Source organism: Schistocerca cancellata, chromosome 10, assembly GCF_023864275.1.
Source record: "Schistocerca cancellata isolate TAMUIC-IGC-003103 chromosome 10, iqSchCanc2.1, whole genome shotgun sequence".
Lineage (NCBI taxonomy): Eukaryota > Metazoa > Arthropoda > Insecta > Orthoptera > Acrididae > Schistocerca > Schistocerca cancellata.
Window position 1 is genome coordinate 187784869 of NC_064635.1, and position 19001 is coordinate 187803869.

At 44.3% G+C, this 19001-nt stretch overlaps 1 protein-coding gene across 1 annotated transcript in view; it reads right to left on the minus strand.

Moving 5' to 3' along the window:
- LOC126106234 (potassium voltage-gated channel protein eag) overlaps positions 1-19001 on the minus strand; it is a 362209-nt gene that overhangs the window by 83326 nt on the left and 259882 nt on the right. Inside the window, exons 6-7 of the mRNA XM_049912462.1 lie at positions 14647-14799; positions 7283-7500 (exon numbers count right to left, since the gene is read on the minus strand). Of these exons, the coding sequence (XP_049768419.1) occupies positions 7283-7500; positions 14647-14799 (371 nt within the window). The remainder of the gene's footprint in view (positions 1-7282; positions 7501-14646; positions 14800-19001) is intronic.

The following is a 19001-nucleotide window of genomic DNA, read 5'->3' on the forward strand; positions in this document are numbered from 1 at the left end:
CTCACCCCCCCCCCTTCCTACCCCGCCCCGATAATTATTTTTTGTGTTTGTGAGAATTGTGGAAGGGGCGCAGGTTCAAATAACTTTTATACTTTGTCAAACTGGAGACGAGACGTTTGCTGTGTCTCAGACGACGAGACGCTTCTTACAAAAGCCTCTTTACTGTCTGAGTCTGCTCTCTAACCGAGTCAAGAGGGGGAACGATCTCAGACCTGGAAAGAAGATGTCATCAGAGGAGGAAGAGGTGACAAATGATGGACAGGACACAGGATGTCTGTTGTTAAATGGCGACATGGAGTTTGCCCAGCGACGTAATTCCTTTCCTACCATGCGAATTGTGTGGGCTGTACAAAAATATTTCACAATGATGGTGAAGAATAATTTGTTTGGCCATAAGAAGAATATGAGTCAGCCAATCGAGCATATGGCCAAGCCTAGCACCATAGCTCTTGAGAACGCAAAGAGTCAGCCTTGGAAGGATACTCGTAAAAGAAAAACATAGAACACGTGCACCCGGGGTTCCCTACAAAATTAGTTATGAACGTATTTAGACGGTTCACCAATGCTGTGTTCCAATAATTACAACGTTTTTCGCCTGTTATCGATCCTGCCAAGATATCAAAGTATTTGAGACAAATGACTATATCTTTCGACTGGATGGACTTGGAAGCTTAAAGTTTTCGCACCACTAAGGGCAATAGATCTTAGTATATGACATAATTATCAGCTTGATACGTCTACCATCGAAGCTGCTTACAAGAATAACATACAGAAGAATGGAAAAGAAAATTGAGAATGCGCTAGGTGACGATCAGTTTGGCTTTAGGAAAAGTAAAGGGACGAGAGAGGCAATTCTGACGTTACGGCTAATAATGGAAGAAAAGCTAAAGAAAAATCAAGACACTTTCATAGGATTCGTCGACCTGGAAAAAGCGTTCGACAATATAAAATGGTGCAAGCTGTTCGAGATTCTAAAAAAAGTAGGGGTAAGCTATAGGGAGAGACGGGTCATATACAATATGTACAACAACCAAGAGGGAATAATAAGAGTGGACGATCAAGAACGAAGTGCTCGTATTAAGAAGGGTGTAAGACAAGGCTGTAGCCTTTTGCCCCTGCTCTTCAATCTGTACATCGAGGAAGCAATGATGGAAATAAAAGAAAGGTTCAGGAGTGGAATTAAAATACAAGGTGAAAGGATATCAATGATACGATTCGCTGATGACACTGCTATCCTGAGTGAAAGTGAAGAAGAATTAAATGATCTGCTCAACGGAATGGACAGTCTAATGAGTACACAGTATGGTTGAGAGTAAATCGGAGAAAGACGAAGGTAATGAGAAGTAGTAGAAATGAGAACAGCGAGAAACTTGACATCAGGATTGATGGTCACGAAGTCAATGAAGTTGAGGAATTCTGCTACCTAGGCAGTAAAATAACCAATGACGGACGGAGCAAGGAGGACATCAAAAGCAGACTCGCTATGGCAAAAAAGGCATTTCTGGCCAAGAGAAGTCTACTAATATCAAATACCGGCCTTAATTTGAGGAAGAAATTTCTGAGGATGTACGTCTGGAGTACAGCATTATATGGTAGTGAAACATGGATTGTGGGAAAACCGGAACAGAAGAGAATCGAAACATTTGAGATGTGAGCTATAGACGAATGTTGAAAATTAGGTGGACTGATAAGGTAAGGAATGAGGAGGTTCTACGCAGAATCGGAGAGGAAAGGAATATGTGGAAAACACTGATAAGGAGAAGGGACAGGATGATAGGACATCTGCTAAGACATGAGGGAATGACTTCCATGGTACTAGAGGGAGCTGTAGAGGGCAAAAACTGTAGAGGAAGACAGAGATTGGAATACGTCAAGCAAATAATTGAGGACGTGGGTTGCAAGTGCTACTCTGAGATGAAGAGGTTAGCACAGGAAAGGAATTCGTGGCGGGCCGCATCAAACCAGTCAGTAGACTGATGACCAAAAAAACGTTTACCAGTTTATAACAGAAAGGAGGACACAGAGAGAGACAGACATACAACAAATAACAACAACAAAAATATTTCGTTCTGTGATGTAATTACAAATACACAATTTCCAAATTTGTTAGTTCATTTGTAGCATGTGACGTTGCTACCTGTCTATTTTCATTATTCTAGGTCAAGGGGAAGTACTAAATATGTTTTGATGAGTGACTTTGCGAGTATCAAAATATGTGACACAAATATCAGTACCATTTGATGTCACTGGCTTAAGAGATTAAATGTTTTACTCTGCAAACGGACCGTAGAGCTTAGTATGTCACAGATTTCAATTTGACGCGTCCACCCATTCCTGAGAAGAGAAAACAGACATATAGACGGACAGAGGGAAAGACAAGAGGGATAACAACAGTGTCACGTAATTACAAAGTAACAGTTTTCGTATTTTTTCCTTTACTTGAACCGCGAAACCTTGCTTCCTGACAAAATTTAACCATTGCAAGTCAAGGGGAAGTACTCTACAGGTTTTGATGAGTGAGTTTGCGAATATTAAAAAGTGTGACACAAATGGCCTTATCTTTGGACAGCACTGACTTAAAAGCTGAAATTTATTCACAACGCCAACGAACCATAGTCCTTAGTATCTGACATAAATTTAGCTTGATATATCTAGCCATTCATGAGAAAATGAGTCTCAACCGACGGACAGATAGACAAATAACAACCGACAAATAGTGTATGTCTTTCGTGTGACATAGTTGTAAATTATTAATTTCCTGTTTTTTTTTCCTTCTTTACTTGTAATGTAAAAACTTGTTTCTTGCCAGATTTAAAGCTTCTACGTGAGCGGGAAGTGCGCTATGGGCTCTGATCAGTGAGTTCTGGGTGTACCAAAAGATTTCTGGCCAAGAGGAGTCTATTACTATCGAACATAATTCATAATGCGAGAAAGAAATTCCTGAGAATGAACGTCTGGGGCACAGCATTGTATGGTAGCGAGACACGGACCGTGGGTAAACCGCAATAGAAGAGAATCGAAGCCTTTGAGATGCGGTGATATAGAAGAATGTCGAAAGTTAGGTGGACTGATAAGGTAAGGGATGAGGAGGTACTCCACAGAATCGGCAAGGAAAGGAAAACATTGAGAAGAAGAAGGGCTAGGAAGATAGGACACCTGTTAAGACATCAGGGAATCACTTCCACGTTATTGGAGGGGTCTGTAGAGGGCAAAAACTGTACAGGAAGACAAACACTGGAATACATCCAACAGATAACTGAGGACGTGAATAGCAAGAGTACTCTGAGATGAAGAGGACATTACTGGACAGTAATTCGTGGCGAGCAGCATCAAACCAGTCAGAAGACTGTAAAAGAGCCAATTAAAGCCAAACTGATGTGTTGGCAAATGTGCCAACACCTTGTAGATAGAGGAGGCCGAAATGCACGCTATCTAACGCAGACGGGCGTGAAGTCTGGAACAGGATAAGTAATGAATGCTAATAAGAAAAGTACGTATCTAAGTTAATACTCAACTTTAATGCATCCTTGTGGTACATCGCTATTGACGATACAAATTAGACTCTCTCCAGATAGGGTGAATGGCGCCTAAGGACACCACCCACAGCTATGCCCGAGGCAGGATTCGAACCTGCGACCGGAGCGGTCGCGCGGTTCCAGACTGTAGCGCCTAGAACCGCTCGGCCACCCCGGCCGGCTGCGCGCGATCTATCTCAGTTCGGTCGAGGACAGACTCTGATGGCTCGGAGGCTCGGGACGAGCATTTCGGAAATTGTAAGTCATTCGGGTTTTCGAGGAGTGCTGTGGTGGGTATTTTCAACATGCGACGAAACCGAGGTGAAATCTGTTGTGGCGTAACAAGACAGCCACGCCACTCGGAAGTAGCCGAAATGCACGCGTTAAGCTCACGCAGATGGGCGTGAGGTCTGAAACAGGATACGTAATGAATGCTATAAAGAAAAGTACGTAGCTTCTGTAATACTTAAGTTTAATCCATCATTTGTATACACCATTCTTGATGATACAAGTGAGACTCTCTCTAGAAATGGTTAATGGCGCCTTGCTAGGTCGTAGTCATGGACTTAGCTGAAGGCTATTCTAACGGTCTCTCGGCAAATGAGAGAAAGGCTTCGTCAGTGTAGTCGCTAGCAAAGTCGTCGTACAGCTGGGGCGAGTGCTAGTCCGTCTTTCTAGACCTGCCATGTGGTGGCGCTAGGTCTGCAAGTACTGACAGTGGCGACACGCGGGTCCGACATGTACTAATGGACCGCGGCCGATTTAAAGCTACCACCTAGCAAGTGTGGTGTCTGGCGGTGACACCACACAAACAAATCGTGTCGATACACTCTCAACCTCAGTTTCAGTTACGTGACAAAATCAATTAAGGCAAACAATGTGTTGGCACGGTTTTAGGCAGCTGTTCGTTTAATGCAATCTTCATAAAATGTATTAACGGTAAACAACTGAGCTAGGAGTAAGAGAAAAGAATATGGGAGTAGGAAATAAACAGAGAGCTTTCGGGAAACAAACAATGGAGAACAAAGTAAATAATGAAGACTCTGAAATAGTAGAGTGTGAACGGGAGATAAAAGCAATGCAGTTACGAATAAAAACGTAATGATGTCTCTGTGTTGCAAAAAATGTTTTGAAGAAGAAACTATGAATTTCTGAGAAAGAAACAAATAAGGAGCGGTAATAAACAATGAAGGAAGATTAGGAATCAATATTTTGTTGGCGATATCGTCATTAAAGATGAAACATGAGCTTACACTGGAAGAGGCTGGGGAAGGAAATTGACTATGTTTCTTTGTACTGTACTGTCATTTGTTCTGTGGGTGTACGGAAATCAAAAAACTTAATTTGAATAAATGTACGAGGATTTGAATGTCGCTTCTCTTGAAAATGGATCCACTAACTTACACAAGATGCCACATAACTCAGTATGGGCTGTACAGAAAATTTATGTAAGTACGAAAAATAAAAATGAGAGGAAGAGGACTACATATAGAGTAGAAAAAAAAGGGAGACAATTATGAGAGTAGGAAAATTCAAGGCAGATATGAGAAGGAAGCTCTACGGAAGTGAGGAAAAGCAATGGAAAGGCTGAAAAGACAATGATTAGATGGGAGAAAACCATGGGGTAAACTAAATAGTTAAGGAGGACTAATGAAAAACTGAAGACTGTGGAATAACAATATTGAAACGTACAGTTATAAGAAAGAAACAGTAAGATGGAGATAAGAGCAATGAGACAGTGAGAGATAAAAAATAATCCAGCGAGGAAAAGAGTTAACAGAGGCGAGGAGGAAAACGGAACGACCTGTTAAAACTTGGGCTTTCTAAGACACTATCTTTGGCACGAGCATGAAAGTTTGTAGGCCATGAGACACTCTGTAAATTTGTACTAACTAAGTGTTGTTGTGGCGGCCCAGAGGCATGTAAGGAGATGTTTTTATGGTGGTGGATCAAGTGATGGTCCAGATAATCGTTTTCTAGTATGTAAGTGACATGTTTGTCACCTGGAGACTTGCATGGTGGTGGACTGTGAGGCATGGCCACAACTCGGTGCCAGAGGATGAGCTTTTTGTTGTGTATTTAGAGGTATATATGGTAAGACCTAAGATGCAGTTGCCATGATTTGACACTAGTAGGTATGTGACCCGTTGGACACCAGAAGACATGTGTAGTGGACCATGCGACCATGCGACAGTGATTTGGTACCAGCAGGTGTGTTTTGCGTTAGGTGCTTAGAGAGCAATGTACAGTCACTGTGATTTGATACCAGGAGGTAAGTGATGTTTTGGAAATCCAGATGCATGTATGGTGGCGGGCTAAGAGACAATCACTATGATTTGGTACTACTAGGTAAGTGACATGCTGAATACCTGGTAGTAGGCCAGAAGAAAGCCGCCTTAGTAGGTGACAGAAACCTTTGGCACCCAGAAACATGTAGGGTGGTCGGAAAAGAGACAGTCCCCGTAATTTGGTACTGGTAGACAAGTGAACTGTTGGGCACCTGGAGTCGTCTGTCATGGTGAAGCATGAGACAATGCCTGCAATGTGGTACAAGAAGGTGAGTTTTGTGTTGGGTACCTAAAAGCATGTATCCTTGTGAAACAAGAAATAGCTGCTGTGATTTGATTCCAGTAGGTAAGTGACCTCTTGGGCACATGGAGGCAAGTACTGGGTGATCAAAAAGTCATTATAAATTTGAAACCTGAATAAATCACGGATTAATGTAGATAGAGAGGTACAAATTGACACACATGCTTGAAATGACATGGGATTTTATTAGAACCAAAAAAATTCAAAAGTTCAAAAAATGTCCGACAGATGGCGCTTCATCTGACCAGAAAAGCAATAATTAGCATAACAAAGTAAGACAAAGCAAAGATGATGTTCTTTACAGGAAATGGTCAATATGTCCACCATCATTCCTCAACAATAGCTGTAGTCGAGGAATAATGTTGTGAACAGCACTGTAAAGCATGTCCGGAGTTATGGTGAGGCATTGGCGTCGGATGTTGTCTTTCAGCATCCCTAGAGATGTCGGTCGGTCACGATACACTTGCGACTTCAGGTAACCCCAAAACCAATAATCGCTCGGACTGAGGTCTGGGGACCTGGGAGGCCAAGCATGACGAAAGTGGCGGCTGAGCACACGATCGTCACCAAACGACGCGCGCAAGAGATCTTTCACGCGTCTAGCAATATGTTTTTTTTTTTTTGTTCTAATAAAACCCCATGTCCTTGCAAGCATGTGCGTCAATTTTTACATCTCTATCTACATTATTCCGTGGTTTATTAAGTTTTCAAATTTATACTGACTTTTTGATCACCCGGTATGGTGGTGGCCATTGAGACGGTACCTGTAATTTGGTAATGGTAGGTGAGTTTTGTGTTGGGTACCTACATAGATGCAAGTTGATGAGCTGTGATCTTACACCTGCAGGTACGTGACCTTTTGGGAACCCACAGTTATGTCTGCTGGTGTGGCGAGAGACAGTGGCTATGATTGTGTTATGTATACAAACAGACACAGGTTGCTGATATTTACTATCTGGTAGTGGAGTGTTGTTGGGGTGAATTCGGCCCTTATGAAGTCAGTTGGGAAGTAGTCATGAAATCTGACAACGGCTGGGAGAGCAATGTGCTGATCAAATGCCCATCCATATCGCATCCAGTGACGCCTGTCGTTTCAGGACGACACGGCGGTCGGTCGGTACCTCTGAGCCTTCAGGTTTAGTTTAGTTTATAGGTGAGTAATGTGCTTGGAAATGTACCTGGAGGCACGTATGGTGGTGGGCCGGTGCGGCTTGGCGCCGTTGGTGTTGCTGGAGCTGGCGGCGTTGGTGGAGGAGGAGTCGTGGCGCTCGGCGACGCTGGACAGCTTGGGGACGCGCAGCGCCGGCGACGAGCAGGAGGCGTCCCCAGAGGGCGTCGTCACGCCGCCCTCGCCCTTCTCCACGTCCGTCGTCGTCGGCGAAGGCGGCGGCAGCGCCTGCACACGCCATCACACACAGTCACATGCTGGCGCTCCCCTGTGATGGACCTACTTGTTTACTGATGTGCAGCTCTCTATTTATAATCTCCCACCTAGCAGCACCGAGAGGTCGTAGTTCCGCTGTTACAAGCTATGCACTGAAGTGACAAACGTTATGGGATAGCGATATCCAATTACACTGAAGGCGGCAGTATCGAGTATCCGGACGTAATTAGTTTCATACTTAACTTTAATCCATTGATGATGAACGTCGCTCTTGACGGTACATGATTCACAATATTATCTGTTCAGAATACATTCTAGTAACTGAATATGGCGCCTTGCTAGGTCGTAGCAAATGACGTAGCTGAAGGCTATGCTAAACTGTCGTCTCTGAAAATGAGAGCGTAAGTAGACAGTGAACCATCGCTAACAAAGTCGGCTGTACAACTGGGGCGAGTGCTAGGGAGTCTCTCTAGACTAGACCTGCCGTGTGGCGGCGCTCGGTCTGCAGTCACTGATAGTGGTGACACGCGGGTCCGACGTATACTAACGGACCGCGGCCGATTCAAAGGCTACCACCTAGCAAGTGTGGCGTCTGGCGGTGACACCACACTTCGAACGCAGGGTTGTAGATAGAGCTGGACGCATAGAACACTCCATTTTGGAAATCGTCAGGGGATTCAATACAAAAGACCCACAGTGCCAATAGTGTGACAAGAATACCAAATTTTAGGCATTACCTCTCACCACCGAGATTGCAACGGCCGATGGCATTCACTTAACGACCGAAAGCAGCAGCACTTGTTGACAGTGACAGTGCTACCCGACAAGAAACACTGGATGAAATAACCGCGTAAATCAAGGTGGGGCCTGCAAAGCACAGTGCGGCGAAATTTGGCGTTAGTGGGCTGTAACAGCAGACGACCGTCGCTAGCACCTTTGCTAAACGCACAACATCGCCTGCTGTGCCTCTCCTGGGCTCCTGACCCTCTCGGTTGGCCCCTAGACAACTGGAAGACCGTGGCCTGATCAGATGAGTCCCGATTTCAGTTGGTAAGAGCCGATGATAGGGTGAGAGTATGGGGGAGACCCAATGAAGCCATGGGCTGAAGTTTGCAAACTGGTGGTGGCTTCGTAATGCTATCGACTTTGTTTACATGGCGTGGAATGCATCTTCTAGTGCAACTGAACTGATCATTGACTTGAAATGGTTACTTTGCTACTTGGAGACCATTCGTAGCCATTCATGGACTTCAAGTTCCCAAACAATGATGTAACTGAAATGGATGCCAATGGGCCATGTCACCAGGCCATAATTGTCTGTGATTGGTATGAAGAACAATCTGGACCATTCCAATGAATGATTTCACCACCCAGATCCGATCGAACATTTACGGGACATAATCGAGACTATATATGACGGTAGTATCTGTTCCCGAAAGAACAGTTACCGTGGATGACCATACAGCTTTGCTAGAAATGAAATGATAATTAAATGGGCACCCTAGCTGCAAACAGGCGTTGATGTACTTCATTGGGGACATGTTGCAAATGTGTGAGCAGACCGGGACTCGAACCCGGGATCTCCTGCTTACATGGCAGACGCTCTATCCATCTGAGCCACCGCGGGCACAGAGGATAGTGCGTCTGCAGGGACTTATCCCTTGCACGACTTGAACATGTCCCCAATGAAGTACATCAACGCCTGTTTGCAGCTAGGGTGCCCATTTAATTATCATTTCATTTCTAGCAAAGCTGCATGGTCATCAACGGTAACTGCTCTTTCGGGAACAGATACTACCGTCATATATAGTTAAAATGTGGCTTCCCGGTCATTGACCTTCTTGTGCGAACGCACACGCTATGCCCGAACTCGTACGGGACTTGGTAGATTAATCTGCCACGAGTAATGAGTATGATGGGCAAACGTCTATTAGGCGCACTACGAATGTAGTGGTGTGGACATGTTGGGAATGTGGATCTCACGGGGAGGGTGCAAGAGATAAGTCCCTGCAGACGCAATGTGACCGCGGTGGCTCAGATGGATGCCGGCACGGTAGCTCAGCGTGTTCGGTCAGAGGGTTAGTCGCCCTCTGTAACAAAAAACTGAGTAAACAGATCAACGATGAACCTAAATGGGTGTCATGGGACGTCCGCCCCGAACAAATGGAACGAACAATAAAGAACAAAATAAGACAAAAAATATTAAAAAAAAAAAGATGGATAGAGCGTCTGCCATGTAAGCAGGAGATCCCGGGTTCGAGTCCCGGTCGGGGCACACATTTTCAACATGTCCTCAATGAAGTCCATCAACGCCTGTTTGCAGGTAGGGTGCCCATTTAATTATCATTACACAATCGAGAGGTCAGTTCCTGCACAAAATCTCGCACCGGCGACACTTTCGAGATTATGGACGTCTACAGAGGGAGCATGGCTCAATGATACTGCAGGGGACTCCGATGACTGGTTGAGCCCATGCCACGTCTAGTTGCGGCGCAGCTCCGGGAAAAAGGAAGCACTGGCACAATGTCAGGAGGTATCCCATGACATTTGTCGCCTCACTGTATATACACTGACATGTAGGCATTCGGTGCCTTTCCGACATACGTCGGGTAACGACTTTATTACAAAATGAACAAACAATCCTGTTGGAAGAACATCCGCAACTGAGCATTATAGCAGAGGTTGAAAATACCGGTTCCGTTGTAAATTACTTTATTTTCACACGACCGATTTCGGACTGTTACAAGCCCATCCTCAGGTGTCGTGCTGGAAATAGTAAAAGACGGAAAATAATTTTCACACGCCGCAAAACGCATATAAAACCAAAAACAATTTTTTTTCTAAAAAGTTTTAAAAACTCTCAAAAAACATTTCGAATTTGCCGGTCGGGCTAGGTGCTGTTAAACGTACGTCAATGCGCAAGTGGCACCAGACAGTACTACGGACGACTGCCAGGGTAGGGAATATACCGGGTGATCAAAAAGGCAGTATAAATTTGAAAACCTAATAAACCACGGAATAATGTAGGTAGAGAGGTAAAAATTGACATACATGCTTGGAATGACATGGGGTTTTATTAGAACAAAAAAAAAATCAAGTTCACAAAATGTCCGACAGATGGCGCCGGACAGCAAAACGTCAGTGACTGCGCATGACAATCGTGTATAAAAGGAGCTGTAATGAGAGAGAGAATCAGATGCGCCAGCAGTCGCAGCATGTTGACGTTACCTGAAAACGCGCTTTTACTGAAGCTGTATTATCAGAATGGGGAATGTGCTAGTTCAGCGTTACGATCCTATCGCCATAAGAAGGGGATTCGAACGGGTATAGGTCCGTTGACAAATGCAGCTGTGGCGAGAATGATTTCGAAGCCACGGGTCTAGACGATAGACCCCGGTTAGACGATACACCCCGTAGTGGCCGACCGAGCACAAGGCGTAATGCTCCTGACACAGTTCAGGACGAAATGGAGACGGGGAAGTCAGAGCTCGTGCAGTCGCACGTCGCACCGGCATTCCATACACTACTGTTTGCTTGACACTTAGGCGTACCCTCCGATGCTATCCGTACAAAATCCATCGGTATCATGAACTGTTACTTGGCGATTTAGTGAAGCGGAGGGCATTTGCGGTGTGGGCGTTTCAAAAGATGGCGGAAGATAACAATTGATTGAGTAACGTGTTGTGGACCGACGAAGCTCATTTCACGCTCGGAGGGTCTGTCAACGCCCACATCTGCAGAATCTGGGCTACCGAAAATCCTATAACTGTCGTGGAAACTCCATTGTACGACGAGAAAGTCACGGTATGGGTTGGATTTACCACATCTGCCGTTATCCGGCCTTTTTTCTTCGAAGAAATGCGTGATTCTGATTTTGTAACTGCTACCGTGACGGGTGAGAGGTACGCCGATATGTTACAGAATCGCATCCCCAGCCTGGCTGATAAACACCTGCTGCAACGTACGACGTTTATGCAGGATGGCGCTCCACCCCTTATTGCTAGACACGTGAAAGATCTCTTGTGCGCGTCGTTCGGTGAGGATCGTATGCTCAGCCGCCACTTTCGTCATGTTTGGCCTCCCAGGTCCCTAGACCTCAATCCGTGCGATTATTGGCTTAGGGGTTACCTGAAGTCGCAAGTGTATCGTGATCGACCGACATCTCTAGGAATGCTGAAAGACAACATCCGACGCCAATGTCTCACCATAACTCCGGACATGCTTTACAGTGCTGTTCACAACATTATTCCTCGACCACAGCTATTGTTGAGGAATGATGGTGGATATACTAAGCATTTCCTGTAAAGAACATCATCTTTGCTTTGCCTTACTTTGTTACGCTAATTATTGCTATTCTGATCAGATGAAGCGCTATCTGTCGGACATTTTTTGAACGTTTGTATATTTTGGTTCTAATAAAACCCCATGTCATTCCAAGCACGTGTGTCAATTTGTACCTCTCTATCTACATTATTCCGTGAATTATTCAGTTTTCAAATTTATACTGACTTTTTGATCACCCGGTACATCTCACTAAAAATACTTGTGAGTGTTGAGACAATCATCTCGCCGACGAAACCGACTCAAGATATCTGTTTGATAAAACAACGTGACCTGCTATGTGAAGAAATCTGTAAATGCTGCACATCCTCGTCTGACAGCAACCGTCTCCCCTTCAAGGCCTTTTTTTAAGGGCCTGAAGAAGTGATAATCGCATGGGGAGAGATCAGGGCAATATAGTGGGAGCTGGAGCTTCTCCTATTTTCCTTAATGGATGCAGTGGTCTCCCAGATCGACTGGCGCCTTGTGTCGAACGGCGACCTGTGCGGAACTTGGCGCACCTTTCCACAACGGCGGTTTGCAACATACGTGCTCCCCCTTATACTTTCTTCATTCTCTGATGGCTGTCTACCGATGCTTGTCCTTCGGCGTCCAAGAGAAGGATAACAGCCCGTTGCTCCTCTTTGCACTCATATGATAATAGCTGAGGTTGAAAATAATGCTTCAGTTGTAAAATACTTCATTTCACACGACCGATTTCGGACTGTTATAAGCCCATCCTCAGGTGTCATACTGGAAATAGCAGAAGACGGAAGATAATTTTCACACGCCGCAACTCACACAAAAGACTAAAAACAATGTTTTTTCTAAAAAGGTTTAAAAACTTTTGGAAAACATTTCGAAACCGCCGGTTGGGGTAGGTGCTGTGAAACTTGTGTTCACAGATCTTGTTGTTGTTGTGGTCTTCAGTCCTGAGATTGGTTTGGTGCAGCTCTCCATGCTACTCTATCCTGTGCAAGCTGCTTCATCTCCCAGTACCTACTGCAACCTACATCCTTCTGAATCTGCTTAGTGTATTCATCTCTTGGTCTCCCTCTACGATTTTTACCCTCCACGCTGCCCTCCAATACTAGATTGGTGATCCCTTGATGCCTCAGAACATGTCCTACCAACCGATCCCTTCTTCTTGTCAAGTTGTGCCACAAACTTCTCTTCTCCCCAATCCTATTCAATACTTCCTCATTAGTTATGTGATCTACCCATCTAATCTTCAGCATTCTTCTGTAGCACCACATTTCGAAAGCTTCTATTCTCTTCTTGTCCAAACTATTTATCGTCCATGTTTCACTTCAATACATGGCTACACTCCATACAAATACTTTCAGAAATGTCTTCCTGACACTTAAATCAATACTCGATGTTAACAAATTTCTCTTCTTCAGAAACGCTTTCCTTGCCATTGCCAGTCTACATTTTATATCCTCTCTACTTCGACCATCATCAGTTATTTTGCTCCCCAAATAGCAAAACTCCTTTACTACTTTAAGATTGTCTTTTTATAATCTAATTCCCTCAGCATCATCCGACTTAATTCGACTACATTCCATTATCCTCGTTTTGCTTTTGTTGATGTTCATCTTATATCCTCCTTTCAAGACACTGTCCACTCCGTTCAACTGCTCATCCAAGTCCTTTGCTGTCTCTGACAGAATTACAATGCCATCGGCAAACCTCAAAGTTTTTATTTCTTCTCCCTGGATTTTAATACCTACTCCGAATTTTTGTTTTGTTTCCTTTACTGCTTGCTCAATATACAGATTGAATAACATCGGGGAGAGGCTACAACCCTGTCTTACTCCGTTCCCAACCACTGCTTCCCTTTCATGTCCCTCGACTCTTATAACTGCCATCTGGTTTCTGTACAAATTGTAAATAGCCTTTCGCTCCCTGTATTTTACCCCTGCCACCTTTAGAATTTGAAAGAGTATTCCAGTCAACATTTTCAAAAGCTTTCTCTAAGTCTACAAATGCTGGAAACGTAGGTTTGGCTATCCTTAATATTTCTTCTGAGAAAAGTCGTATGGTCAGTATTGCCTCACGTGTTCCAGTGTTTCTACGGAATCCAAACTGATCTTCCCCGAGGTCGGCTTCTACTAGTTTTTCCATTCGTCTGTAAAGAATTCGTGTTAGTATTTTGCAGCTGTGGCTTATTAAACTGATTGTTCGGTAATTTTCGCATCTGTCAACACCTGCTTTCTTTGGGATTGGAATTATTATAAATTCTGAGGGTATTTCGCCTGTTTCATACATCTTGCTCACCAGATGGTAGAGTTTTGACAGGATTGGCTCTCCCAAGGCCGTCAGTAGTTCTAATGGAATGTTGTCTACTCCCGGGGCCTTGTTCCGACTCAGGTCTTTCATTGCTGTGTCAAACTCTTCACGCAGTATCATATCTACCATTTGATCTTCATCTACATCCTCTCCCATTTCCATAATATTGTCCTCAAGTACATCGCCCTTGTATAGACCCTCTATATACTCCTTCCACCTTTCTGCTTTCTCTTCTTTGTTTAGAACTGGGTTTCCATCTGAACTCTTGATGTTCATACAAGTGGTTCTCTTATCTCCAAAGGTCTCTTTAATTTTCCTGTAGGCAGTATCCATCTTACCCCTAGTGAGATAAGCCTCTACATCCTTACATTTGTCCTCTACCCATGCCTGCTTAGCCATTTTGCACTTCCCGTCGATCTCATTTTTGAGACGTTTGTATTCCTTTTTGCCTGCTTTGCCGAAACCTATAGCACAATAATTTATTTACTAGCCTAGTGGATAAAGCAGTGCAGTACAGGAGCACGGAGTACGGGACGCTGGGCTCACCTGCTGGTGCTGGGCGGCGGCGCGGTCGCGGCGGAACTTGGAGAAGATCTTGCGCACCAGGTGGTCCTGGCTCTGGTCCAGCTGCGGCTCGTTCTTGCGCCGCTCGGCCAGCTCCTTCTCGCGGCGCACGTCCGCCACCTTCCGGAAGATCAGCTGCAACAGCCAGCCACACAGTGCCAGAGCCAGCACGCGTCCGGCTACTACAGCTACGGTGGGTGGCAGGGACGGCTAACGAAGCTGAAGAAGGCCAGTGGAAGCGTCAACAGGCTCCAGAAGCGGCGGAGAAAGTGAAGGTTGAGGGACAACGGAAGAGGAACAGTAAGTCTTTAAATGTCCTGTAGCTGATACGATCATTAGAAATGAACAATGAACTCAGTTTGGGAAACAATGGGGGCAGGAAGTTGGCCATGGCCTTTGTAACACCTCGGTTCAGTTTACAGTGATAAAAGCTATAGAAAGAATAATTTAAAATTAAGAATAGAAGTTTTAGAGGGGAAAATAGTGTAGAATCAGAGTTCGGTAATTAAAGATCAAAATTATAATCAGCAAGTAGTTTAACGTCTAAGTACAGCAAAGCCACGGAAGCTCCGTCATGGAGAAGGCAGTGCCGTTAAACTCTTGTGATGAAAAACCTGTAAAAAGGCCTGATCGTCATTATTGCCGCCTTTTTTCCTTGATTGTTTCGTTAAAGGGCGGGGAACCCGTGTCAGTCAGCGAGACAATAATTAGATTGGACTTTATCGTGTTAAGATTCACGATAAACTGTTAGAATATTACGAAGATTAAAAGTGATGATTTCTGACTGTTGGTAGCAACGGAGTATTAAGGTGATTTTAGGACTTTAGTGCTAGATTGGAACTTAACGGACATATAGACGACAGAAACTCAAATTATCTGCTGATACGAGTGAAATCAGAGGTACCGGTATTCAGATATTAACGTGTGGACTTTTGAAAGTGTCGTGTGCCGTTAGTTGCGAATCTGGACGTAGAGCGCGTGCATATCGGCATTTGCGGACTATTTAGATTCCTCTTTTTTTTTCCTTTATTGGGTTTCGATTCCCCCTAAAGGGGGCGGGCTGGCAGCAGCTTATTACGCCGCTCTTCAGCCTACAGAATGTTTTAAAAAGATGAAGATAATAAAAAATAATAACAGTTGGCGATAAAATCGGTGACTTAAAGGTAAAAATGGCAGAAAATTCTGGAGCGTAAAACATAAAACACAGGGTCGATGAAGCTAAAAAACACACAGGAAGCAGAAAAACAATAGACAGACAATTAAAAAAACACAGCGACAGTCTGGGTTCTGTTCGCAAGAGATATAAAAAGCACACCCAGCGACAGCATGATTTCTGTTCACAACACTGTGGAAGGACGCACAACACCGAACACTCACTTAAACACTGCGCTAAAAGTTGGCACAAATACGACATACCACACCCGAGAGCAGGTGGGCGAAACTGGTCAGATGACGGGAAAAAAGGGGGGGGGGGGGGAAAGGAGAGGAAAAGTGAAGGGGGAGGGGGGAAATGAGCCAATGGAAGAGGAGGATCCATAAGAGGGGTGGGGGGTGCTGAGCAGATGGGCCAGGGATTGGGGAAGGCAGAGGAGGGGAGTACAAAAGGACTCGGGGGGAGGGGGAGAGAAAGGAGATTATAGGCGGGGAGAAAACACAGGATGGAAGGGGGGGAGGAAGAGGGAGCCCAGGGAAAGGACGGAGGAAAGGAGGGGGGGTTGAGGATCAGAGTTGATAGGAAGGATAAATGGAGGGAGAGAGGGCATCATCCGGGAGGGGGAGCTGATGGAAGCCACCTTGGGAAAGGAGATGTAGGGTGTAGAGATGGAGGGTAGGGGGGACACAACGGTGAAGACGGGGCAGGGGGCGGGGATCGGAGAGGAGAGGAGCAACCAGGTGGTGAGGGGGTTCAAGACGGCGGGAGGTGTAGAGGATGCGGATATGTTCGAGGAATAGGAGCAGATGGGGGAAAGGAATGAGATCATAGAGGATCCGTGTGGGGGACGGGAGGCGTATACGGAAGGCGAGGCGGAGTGTAGATTCCTCCAGGCTAGGAACCTTTTGAATAGACCATCATCCATCACCATCTTAATCCTTGAATATAGAGTGAAAGTGAAATACAAGAGTGTTGTACTTATTTCATTTACCTAGTACTAATCAGTGAAGGTTTTACGGAACCAAAGCTATTCAGCAGTAAGTCAGCACCATCTAGCGGAAAGCGTAGGCATTAACTAACACGCTAACTGAAGTGAACGTTTACGTGTTTTACGGATTTCTTAATATGAACTTTTGTGACTCTTTGACGTCCCCACTCCCTCTAAAAGGTGGCGCAGGCTGTCTTAATCATAAAAGGGGAGAGTTTTAGCCGGGAAAATTACTAAATAAAATCGATATTTACAAGAGTTGCAGTAATAGCAAAACACAAGGCCCGCACCTCATCGGAGAGTCGTCGCTGTCACGTCGGGAAGTAAAGCCGGAAAACCTACCGACGAAGCGTATCTACGAGCAGACGTCGACGTGGAGTACCTAAAAAGGGAACCACAAGAGAGATGGGGATGCTTCACCTTCCACAGGAACCACTCAGATGATCAGGAATTTATGGAAGACGTAAATCTAGACGTCCAAATGAGGGTTTGAACCACCACAATTCCAAATACAGGAACAATGTTGTAGCACTGCGCCACCTCGCTTGGAGGAGTGGGTGGGGCGAGGGAGGAGAGGGACCATCAGGAGGAATATAAAGAGGAACAAGAAGAGATGTGAAAAAGATGCACGAGAAGTAAGAGCAGAAGTGAGAAGGAATGGAAGGAAGAGGGGGAGAAATGATGGAAACAGGGCAGAAAACTTGGTGTGAGAGGAAAGAAAATGAGAAGGCACAGGACAGAAACAATGAGACGCCAACAAACAAAAAGGAATGAAATAGAAAGAAAATGGGAAGGAATACGAGGTTATGGGAAAGAGGCATGAAGAAAATGAAAAGGAAAAAGGAAGAATATCAGACAGGAGGGGACAAGAAATGGGAAAAGAATGGAAGAAAGTAGGTAGGAAGAGGAAGACAAGGGGAAGAGAGACGGAATAGGGAAAGAAGACAGATTAAGAGATTAGGAAAGGATAGGGAAGAGAATCAACCGTTCCCTTTTACGGGAATCATCTCAGCATTCGCAACAAAGGGAAATCACGGGAAATCTCCATCTGGGTGGAAATTTGAATCATTGTGTTGCTGAACAGCAGACAACAGATGTACCAACTGCGTCGAGTTGCTCAGTGGTAGGGAAGATGGCAGAGGACCAGAAGAAGGTATTTAAATAGGAGCAAAAGAAATGTTGAAAGAAAACATGGAAAGTAACAGAAGAGGTGAAAGGAGTGGGAGGAATAGGGAAGGAAAATGGCACCAACAGGTACAGTCAGAGTAGTTTTTAGGTGTCTTTGTACCACTTACCACATTTTCTTTCAAATGGCTGCTGCTACATCTAATTGCATTCTTTTGTAGTAAACGTAACATTTTTATCACCTCTGTGATTTCTAGTTACTATTTCAATCTTGTTTCCAACTGCCTACAAGCTCTTCGGCTTGTGATTATTCCTTAATTGGGTTGCCTCTGAAGAGACCTTTGACGACAGTGACTAAGTTGATCAGTGTCAGGTCGATATGAATATATTGATATTTCAAAGTAATACTGTTTGTTTTTACTTCTTGTTCACACCTGATTTCCTTACGACGCGATTCAAAATAACCAGAGCATTAGTTATAGGAAAAATTATTTGTTTTTTAAGACTGGTCTAAAGTTATCTTGAATGACAGTATAACTTTAGACCATTAGTAAAACTGAAATTTCAGTTTAATAGGGTATGTTAGCATACGTTTACACTTTTCCACGCACACAGTAACTACAAATGTAAAATATTAAAATTTCGGTTGCGATGTGTAATTTATTTTTGTGTTCAGTATATTTGAAAAATGTAAAAAGTTGTACAAAGTTACTCCGAATGACTGTAAGCAAACTGCAAGGAGGAAGAAAGAAAATGAGTATGAAGATGAGAGAAAACGGAATTTTATTTAATGTGAATGCAAAAATAAAAGTGTAATGTAAAGAAATAAGTAAGTACATAGTACTTACTCTGAAATTTTGGAAATGGCAAGATGCTGGAAGTTCAGCGATTTTTTCTAATATAAGATTGAAAACTATAAATTTAAATCGCAGCTCATTGCCATTGTGCTGTCGGAAACCGCTACTGGGAAAAGTAACGACCATTGGACCAACATGCCGAAACAAAAAAATACAAAAATGGGTCACAGAAGCGGATGACACAATGTTACCAACATTATGTCTTAATCATTAA